General features: G+C 36.4%; 1 protein-coding gene across 1 annotated transcript in view; it reads right to left on the bottom strand.

Moving 5' to 3' along the window:
• Positions 1-2,431: 2,431 nt before the first annotated feature.
• Positions 2,432-9,692, bottom strand: part of LOAG_18297 (hypothetical protein) — an 11,009-nt gene continuing 3,748 nt past the window's right edge. Inside the window, exons 8-24 of the mRNA XM_020450959.1 lie at positions 9,426-9,539; positions 9,067-9,228; positions 8,615-8,830; positions 8,115-8,234; positions 7,910-7,975; positions 7,572-7,680; positions 7,148-7,278; positions 6,754-7,036; positions 5,955-6,584; positions 5,484-5,570; positions 5,024-5,161; positions 4,744-4,836; positions 4,440-4,613; positions 4,024-4,172; positions 3,345-3,591; positions 2,905-3,074; positions 2,432-2,727 (exon numbers count right to left, since the gene is read on the bottom strand). Coding sequence (XP_020305302.1) covers positions 2,713-2,727; positions 2,905-3,074; positions 3,345-3,591; positions 4,024-4,172; positions 4,440-4,613; positions 4,744-4,836; positions 5,024-5,161; positions 5,484-5,570; positions 5,955-6,584; positions 6,754-7,036; positions 7,148-7,278; positions 7,572-7,680; positions 7,910-7,975; positions 8,115-8,234; positions 8,615-8,830; positions 9,067-9,228; positions 9,426-9,539 — 2,904 coding nt within the window. The 3' untranslated portion in view covers positions 2,432-2,712. The remainder of the gene's footprint in view (positions 2,728-2,904; positions 3,075-3,344; positions 3,592-4,023; positions 4,173-4,439; positions 4,614-4,743; positions 4,837-5,023; positions 5,162-5,483; positions 5,571-5,954; positions 6,585-6,753; positions 7,037-7,147; positions 7,279-7,571; positions 7,681-7,909; positions 7,976-8,114; positions 8,235-8,614; positions 8,831-9,066; positions 9,229-9,425; positions 9,540-9,692) is intronic.

Below are 9,692 nucleotides of genomic sequence, written 5' to 3'. Positions count from 1 at the left end.
AGCAATTTTGTATTTACAAGTTGTTTAGCCGTTTCACCGAATCATAGCTTTCGGTCAGGAATTTTAGTCAATAAAACGGTAAGTTGATAAAGCAACATACCATCATTTTTCGAAACCTGTTTGTAGAAGTCTTCCGTCCCAATGTTCGCACTGAAGTTATTTTTTAGTTTTATCTTCGTTTAACGAGATAAATATTTCTCTACATGCATGCAGATTCTTGTACTACATTTCCATGATTAAGGATTTGATCCTACACCGAAACTCTATTTCAAAATATTTCGCCTGTGATTGAATGAAAATTTACTTATATCCTTCCTTGATTGATTCTTATTCTAATAGGTTTGAAATACGCGTGACATGCACACTTATCTGTAGTTGCTTTCGTTTGCTTGATACCATTACTTAGGTCCTATGTTTTACTTGATTTCTTGCTGTCGAAGCTTTCACTTTAATCAAAGTCGTGATTTTAAATCCTTTCTGCAATTACGCTCCAACATGTTTCAGGTGTAATCAGGAGCTCCCTCTTTAATTAAACTAATTTTTGAATTGACATTCATTTCGAAAATTTACTAACCATATCATGCCTCCCATCCTTTTTCTTCTCAATGGAATGTCAAATTCCCTTCTCCTATCCTCCCCTACAACAGTAATCTCCAAGGTTCACCTCACTAATTTCAAATCAAGTTATTAACTCATGATATTATAGACTTTTATTAAGTCATGGGACATGGATACACCGTGGATTATGCGAGTCTTCATTGCATACTGGAAACTGCCATGAATGACGGAGAAACATATTAGTACAATTTTTATTTTCACATCATACGTACACATTAAAACGTGTCGCGTCTTGTGTAAATTTAAATGAAAAAGTAGAAACAATTTCCAAAAATCAAAATAATTTATGCAATGAGTACGAAATACCACAGCAGAAAACTGTATGGAACGAAACAGCAAATTTGCGGCAGTTTAGTGCAAAGCCTTCTTCAGAATCTTATCAATCTGACCATTTAAAATCGATCTCTGTTGCGTGAGTAATCTCATCTTCCAGGCCTTCATGTTTAAATTTTAAAAGGGATGTGTTCGTAGTTTCAATTCAACAACTCTGTAAGAAAAAACGTAGCAAAACAGAAATCTTGTCAATAATTTATTCTCTGTGCAACGATAAATTCCGAGCAGTTACTTTTCTTACAGATTGAAATTAGCAAGACAGTGCAATGAGCAACCAATACTGTGTCATCCCCAACTTATGTTACTCATACATCTTTTTATAAGACACTCTGGATTACGAATGTACAAATGTATACTATAATATTTAAACGAAAACGACTGCTAGAAATAAATTCGCTAGCGCCTACTGCCTGCCTATTCTAAACACTGCTAACCTAAAGGCATCAGATTTTGCGTGGTTTGTCAAATTATTTTGAATTAAACAAAAAACACTTCAGGGAAAACAAATAACATTATTATCGAAAGACATTTCACGTTTTCCTCATGCGTGCATACAATATTTGAAAAAAAAAAAGACAGTGCACATAACACACGTTATCTTACTAGACAGTAGCACACAAGTGGGTTTTTTGAGAAAAAAAATTGCAAAGACTTCCGAAAATTGTGTGAGGAAATTGTTCTGTAGTGGCGGATATCTAAGCAAAAATAACGCATACACAATGAATGAACCATGAAACATTGAGACACACTGTTACAAGGTTGATTTGAATTTCAAATCAAATTAATCCACTTAACTGAAGAGATAAAACAAAGTGTAATGAAAACTTGTTAAACGTACAGAACATACCACAAATTATCAAACGCTGGAGAATTGCATGCTTTTAATATACAATATAACGGAGAAATGAAACGATGAAACAAATTTATTGTATGACTACGCAAAATGACGAGATCGCATGGACAAAACTACGCGCGAAGACCAAAGTTTCATACAAATTAGCTTCCTCAGGACAAGAGTTGATACTCTTTTTTGCAGATAGTGAAGCTAATTTTAGTGAAGTTTTGACATTTCTATATAGTCCTACCCTAAATTTTTAAATTTTGCAAGATACATCAAACATGAGCTAATCGACTTTCAGAAATGAAAGATAAGAAATGAGACTACTCGGAAAAATGAGTCTTACACAGTTTATACTGTAATGCGATAACGACAAGGATAAAATATTGGGGACCTCACTAAGGCATAAACGTCCGGATTTTAGATGAAAGATGGCACTGCGCTATGAGAAAAATGAAGAATTTTGAAACTGAGAGAAAGGCCAGACGAACCATTAACTCTAAAACTTAGCATTCGCTAACATTTACTAAGTCTTCAGTTCCAACTTTTCATCTCTTGGTTATAAGAAAAAACAGCAAGTAACGGGAATCATGGTACAGTTAAAAAAAACATGGAAGTGACATTAAAGTTTAGTGGAATTATCGCACCTTAAAGTTGCGGCAAATTAACTTTACGATCTTCAAATTCTGTAACTACACCGGTTTAAAAAACAACAGAACCAACAGCAAAAAAGAATTGCCAGGAAAAAAAAACACAAATAGGAAATCAGACCTAATTTGAAAGTTGAGCGTGAACCGAACTCCCACTTGAAGCGCAGAATACTGAACAAAAACATCGCATAACAAAACTGTCTCACACAGTGATCACAAATGACTTATTAAAAGTGGTAATTAGCTGAGGCCGTTGTTCTCTGTACAAAAACGTTACGACGTTTTCGGCTGAAATGTGGCTTTTATATTCGATGGAACAGAGATGGAAGCATCACAGCAGAACGGTATGCATAATTTCGGATCAATTGCTCGTTTTGAAAGAAACGACTCATTTTTGTATAACATTTTCTTAACTGAACCTAAAAAGTATATAAGTGGATACCCGGATCTAATAAAATTCCTTACTTGCTGCTTTAACATTTGCTGCTGTCGAGCTACTGTGGCAGAAAAATTATTCTGAGCACTTTGAACACTGATATTTGCGAAAGGAGGTTGCGCTGAAACGCTTCCACTACATCCAACAACAATACCACCGGGACCGCTTACACGTCTCATATACGGAGCTTGATACGCTGCTAAAATTCATCGCTATTGTTGGGCACCAACAAATTCCAAAAATTCTCGCTTATAATTTCTCAGTGTATTAAATATATTAGGACAGGATGATCCCGTTTTATTCGCAATGGTTGTCTTAAATGTTATCTCGAAAAAATTAGCTGAAGAAACCTTCTCCGTTATAATCCTCTACATATATATCCGATACAAAAATGCAATGCGCCAAAGTGAAAGCAACAGAACTGCCAGAAGTTTGTAATTAGAAAAAAAAAAACAACAAAAATAATTACATTGAGTTGTGCCAAATGTTGGGACGGTAATTTCATCCTCGTCATCATAAGACAACGCTTCTAGCGATAAATCTGCCTTACGACGACTACGTCTTGCTGTTCCTCCAGCTTTTGGGGAACATCGTTGCGGTTGCTGCGTATCAGTTACTGTCGTTGTTGAAGCCAACCCACCTGTTAATCTCCGCTCATCATCATTTGACTGCGATAACGGAAGCATTCCGTTGCATACCTGAGCAAATCCGCGTTCCTAAATTTAAGAGTTTAAGGTTACTAAACATTTAACGATGTATGATTGGCATAATAATGATAGGAAGTGCCAAAAAAAAAAGTATTTGCTTCAAATTTAGGTTCTCAGTTTGGTTTTAAAACTTTCGAGGGCCGAATTATTAAGTAATATCCCAATGACAAAGCACCAAGCAATTTCTCGACGACATACAATCTTTCTTCAACTGCAACTGTACTTGAAATCGTTTATATAGTAATTACATAAATGTAAAGCACTCGTATCTCCCAGTTTGTGCAAGAAAAGAAAAAAAAATCTAAGCGATCCAACACAACTTTTTTTTCATTACTCGTAGATAATGTCCAAAAAAAAATATTGGAAAGCTCAGATGTTAAATTATTTTCTCACGCGTCAAAATACACTCTGAAACAAGTTAAAAGAAACTAAATTACTCACTTTTAGCATGTTCAATGACTCATGCCCATTGGTCAAATGGTGCTGTTCAACCGTGCTGTTTGACCTCTGGTCACCACTTCGGTCACTAATTCTTTGATCTTTCTGTTTTCTACCAGACAAAGTTACAGCATGCATTTCGCTATTCCCACCTGAGATAAAAATTTAAGCAATCTAAAAACCATTTAAACAATTTAGTTAGCCTTCTCAGGATCTTATCATCAAAATAATTACATGTGAAGGACTTCAGCTGCCTTAAAAGCGAATCAAAGCACGCTACAAAGAATGAACGCAAAAGAAATAATGGCATATTATGCTTCTTTCTTCAAGGACTCTGATAGAATAAAATATAAAACCAAAGGACTCTTTCCAGATTAAGAAAATAAAGGTGGAACTTGCGATTAACATCCAAGACATACCACATGTAACACCAGGAAGATTATCGCGATTTGTAGAAGCCATTTGCTGAGAAGAGATTGAAGTTTTACTTGAAGGGAAAGCGGAATTCCCCGTCGCCTGACCATTACGAGAACCAATAGCTCCTAATCCTGAACCTTCCATCACACTACTGTCAGTGTTTGAAAGCTGCTGAGCTGAAAAAATTTCGTGTAACTATGATGAGATTATACAAAAATCAGACTAAATGAAGACGAGCACCGAAACAGTAGTACAGCCTGGCTTATATAAATCATTTCGCTCAGCCTGCCAACAAATAATACTAACTTTCTTGGGAGCTCTGAAACTGTCCTGGTTGTTTGGTCGCATTCATCGGTACTGATCTCACACTAACAGTGACGTTGTTACCCATCATTTTTCCTGCATGGGTAGAGGCATTTATATCTTTTAAGTGATGTGCAAATTACCCAACTTAATGACAACTTTACTATAACACATTATTCAATAAAATTAAATCTGTAAGAGTTCACTTATTTAAGAACAGTTAAATTTAGAACCAAATGAACAACTACCGATCAAATGTACAAATGAAAAATGAAATACGCACTGTCATTAGTCCCAGTCTGTTCAGCCGTCGAAGACTGAGTATTTGCTGATGAACGATTTCGTGACCCACGAAAATAATTCGAAATGCTTGTCGACGAAAGGCTGTCTTGGTCCGAAAGTGCTCGCATAACTACTGCATCTGAATGAGACAATTTCAAAGCAAACAATAAAAAACATAATGAGTCAGACGATCAGTTACTAAGTATTAAAGATGAACCGGGCGAGGTGGAAAGCTCAAGTTCTTTGCAGTTAAACAGATGAAAAGTGAAGTAATCAATAAAATGACGTCCTCTTTGAAACATTTAAAAACTCCACTGTGACCAAGTAAATAATACATTGATTAATGTGGACCAGTTTCGATGAGAACCTGCAAGTTCTTCCTACTAGATCTTTTCCTTTTCAGATTCTTAACTTTTCTGCGACTTTTAAAGGTAACGCAAGAAACAACATTTCATGTGTACCTATTGTAGAATTGATAGGATCCTTATCATATTCAATGGAAGCGACGTTTGAATCAGTGGTTGGCGCTCGCGGCGTTGCTTCACCTTCTGAAAATATTTTTGGATTTAAATGTTATTCATCAGATTTAATCCTTTAGTAATGCCTATTAAATCATTGGTCGAGACAGTGAATGGTTTTCAAATTTATACTCAAAAAAACGTCTCCAACATTATAATAATTAGAGAGGCATATATGAACACATTCGACTTTAACCAAATGAGGAGCTTTTTTTCAATGCAGTAGAACCACTACGATTCCGCTACAAAAAGCATTCAATGATGGAAGTTATCTAAAGACGGGTGAATCATTCGGTAATGAACTCACTATTTCTCAGTTTAGTCATCCTAAGCTCATTTTACAGTTACATGGAAAGTGCGGAATCATGTTCAGTTGCATTAAATACAAAATGAATTGATAATAAGCAAACCGACCTGATCGAGATGATCGTAAATCATCAATTCGTCCACAATTTGGATGCAGCTGTGACTGTGAGTGCACAGTTGGTGGAGCACTAAGTGGTGTACGAACAGACTGATGTTGCTGTTGCGGTAACGGAGATGTCGCATACTGCTGATGTGTTACTGCAATATGTCTCGACTGCTGCTGCTGCTGTCGGGTAGCAAAGCTGTTGCCATCTTTTAATGGTGATGATCGAGGAGTATAAGGGCTAGGGGAACAATTTGGCTGTGATGGTGGACTCATAAATAAATTGGTTGTCCCTTGTGGTTGCTGTTGCTGCTGTGATGAATAACCCTGAGAAAGTGATTGCTGTAGTTGTTGAGATAGACTGAGAGCACCCGGAAAGCCAGATTGCCGCATTTGTGTTTCATTACACATTTGTCGCATGTAACCAACACCCTGCTGTTGCATTGGTAATTGAATGTCGTAACGATTTTGAGGAGGCAACATACGACCATAGTACTGCTGCTGTTGTTGCTGTATGTGTTGCTGAGTACTTGCTGGCCGTTGTTGCATCTGTTGATGGGAAGCCATCAATGTGGCCCCAAACTCGCTCGACTCGGTCATTGGTTCAATGGAATCCAAATCACTGTAATCGCCACCTAAAAATGAAATGTCCTATCAATAGCTGCAATATTTGCAATATGTTAATTGACACCTTCGATATTCGTTTTATGAAATTTATATTTGCAGCACCAAAAATTTGCATTTTTTAAAGTTAAAATACCTTCAAAATTAAAATTAACAATTACCAACCAGCAGACAACTTACAGTCATCAGCAATATTAGCACCCAGTTCATCATCCATTTCAAAATCGCCTCCACCTTGTAATACCGGCAAGCAGCTCTTCGGTTGCATGTCTAGACATTGTTGTTCTGCAGAGAACGGAGGTGGTTGCTGTTGTTGTGGTTCTTGTATTTGCACTGGCATTGTTTGTTGCTGCTGAGGTCGTGCAGGAACACCTACTTGCTGTTGTGATGATGAAGGTTGCGGATAAGTTAAACCAGATGGAGGTGTTTGTTGGTTTGGTGGCTGCTGATAAACCATATTTGGCTGCATAAGTCATAATTAAGCTTGGTTAAAAACCTAAGTTCACCAAATATTGTCGAGTAAATGTTGCTAAACAAATTAAAATTATTCATTTCATGAAAAATCTAAGCTTACTTGCTGTTGCTGATATAATGGCGACATCGCGCTGCTAGACTGTGATGCTGGTGAGTAGTCAATGGACGCATTTCGACTAGTCATAGGAGATGTATGGACACTGCCAGATGAACCAGCACTCATATCGGATACTGCAAGAGAACCAGTATTTCGAAACAGGAGTAATCACATTTCTTTGAGATCTGCTTTGATTTTAAATGCTTTAATTTTTACGTGATCTACATCTATTATCAAAGCATTTGTCTTATTGTGGTGACATATCGCTTATTTTTCATAATTACCACAGTAACGCGCCATAATAGTTATCTTGTATTAGAATATAGTATGATCTGAGGACAAAAATTTTATTTACTGAGAATGCTCCAAATGTTTGTCACACATCATGCACGCAGTAACATTAACAATCATTTTCTAACAAACAAACCGTTATCCGCTTGAGGATACATCATTCGTGGATGATGCGTCTGATTATTTTGCCAGTGATGCTGCATCTGACCACTATACATCATCTGTGTCCGTTGCTGTGGCATAATCTGGAATTCAAAATCATCACATCGAAATTCTTGTTTTTAAAAACAATAATATATCCTCAGCACACTACCCTAATTTTAAGCAAATAAAAAATTATGATAAACAAGTAGTTCTGGAAGAACGTCAGGGAAATAGGTAATGGAAAACTAAAAAATTTGGAATATAGCTGATAAAACTTCCTTGTCTCCTTTGCTGAAAAACCATGAAAAAAATAAAAAGCCTAAAACGCACTTGTTGCTGGTGCTGTGGAATCCAAACGTTTTGTTGTTGATAAAAGGAAGAATTCGAAGATGGATTCTGAAAATTTTTAAAAACAGTAACAAATTACTGTGAAAGATTCGAAAGGCGACCATCAAACAATAGTTCGAATTATAAATCACAATTAGAATATAATCCCAATTCCAAATTCGTCAAAAAATTCTTTTCAATGAACAACCTGCATCACTGGTCCTGTTTGTGCAGAAACAGCCGGAGGAGAACGAAGAGTTTGTGGAGGATACCCTTGCGAATGTTGCGCATAAGTTATTCCTATATTCGGCTGTCCACTATGCATTACCTGGAAACCAAGATTTATCATTATATACCCATTTAAACTCCCTAATATGGGTGTAAGAAGAACTACACATTAGTTATTTCACAGAACCTGAGTACTTCGACAGGACCTGAATAAGCTACTAATATTTGCTATTATGCAAAGCACTAAAAAGCATAGTTATCTGAGTGTACACCAGAAACCTCCGTATGTGTACAATCTACACATGGAGTTTCTCGTGTTCATAACTGTTTTTTACGAGAGTTCACAGTTTGGAAATTAACCCACTCCGTTTAAAATACCAATATTTTGATTATGTTTATAGTGTTTTTAATAAGCCTACATAAAACAACAGTGCGATTAATTTGTAAACTGATGAAGACAAAACTGCATATATATACAACCTGTGACATGACTGTAGGCCTATCCACCGTATGAGCATTTGCAGAAGGCACTCGGTTATTCATCTGCTGCTCCATCATGAACTGCTGTTGCGCTGCCGCAGCAGCTGCAGCTTGCTGCGCCATTTCAGCTTCTTTCAACTGCTTTTTAGTTGGTCGTTTTCTTTTCTTGGGAGGAGGAGCGGCAACAGGCATTTGACCCCCAGCTGCGCCTATATCCTTAAAAAGCAGCAACGTGACTTTTCTTTGAACATTTCAATATTTCAAATGTAAAGCAAAACAGATAAATGCCGAAAGGAATGAGACTTTATGAATTCAGAGGTTAAAATCGAGATAATGAATGTGAAATGCGATACATTTGTTGCGAAGTCGGGAAATGAATAAACATATGACAAAAAAATCGTAAAAAAGTTAAGATATTCTTTCGTTTTCTGCTGAAATCAGATTTTTTTCACCTGCTCTAAAGAGACTGTCTGCTGGAAATGAACTGGCATTGGCTGTCCAGAAAGTCTTGATTGTTGTTGCACATGGATGTAATGAGGAGGCATCATTTGTCCCTGTTGGTGTGCATAAACAGTAGCTTGCTGCTGCGGTATTTGTCCGCGGACTGCGAAACCCTTAAGGATAACATAATTGAAACACCTTTTTTTCTCTACGTCGCTAACGAGGAAGAACATATTTGGTCAAAGTTTTTAGCGTTAGCACAAACGGAAATACCATTATTAAAAAGTAATCATTTGTAATGGGTCATACAAAACTGAAAAATCAGACATTTTATCATTATTGAAATCAAAGAAAACCATTCAAAACCTACAGCAAGCATTGGGCGTCTCTGGTTATACTGAGGATAATATGCCTGAGGTAATTGCTGCGCTGGTGCACTTTGCTGCTGAGGAGAAACTATTTGTTGATGCCTTTCTATACTGACCTGAAATATGCAGTCTGATGCAGTTCACCTATCATGATCTTCCTGACTATCTTCATTTTATATTTCTTTGGAATTAAAATGTATTCATTCCAAAAGCTAATAATATTAATAATTAATAATAATAATAATAATAATAATAGTAATAATAATAAT

The sequence above is a fragment of the Loa loa genome (genome assembly GCF_000183805.2).
Source record: "Loa loa unplaced genomic scaffold supercont3.253, whole genome shotgun sequence".
Lineage (NCBI taxonomy): Eukaryota > Metazoa > Nematoda > Chromadorea > Rhabditida > Onchocercidae > Loa > Loa loa.
The sequence above is the reverse complement of the archived record's forward strand: the minus strand, read 5'-3'. Positions and strand labels throughout refer to the sequence as shown.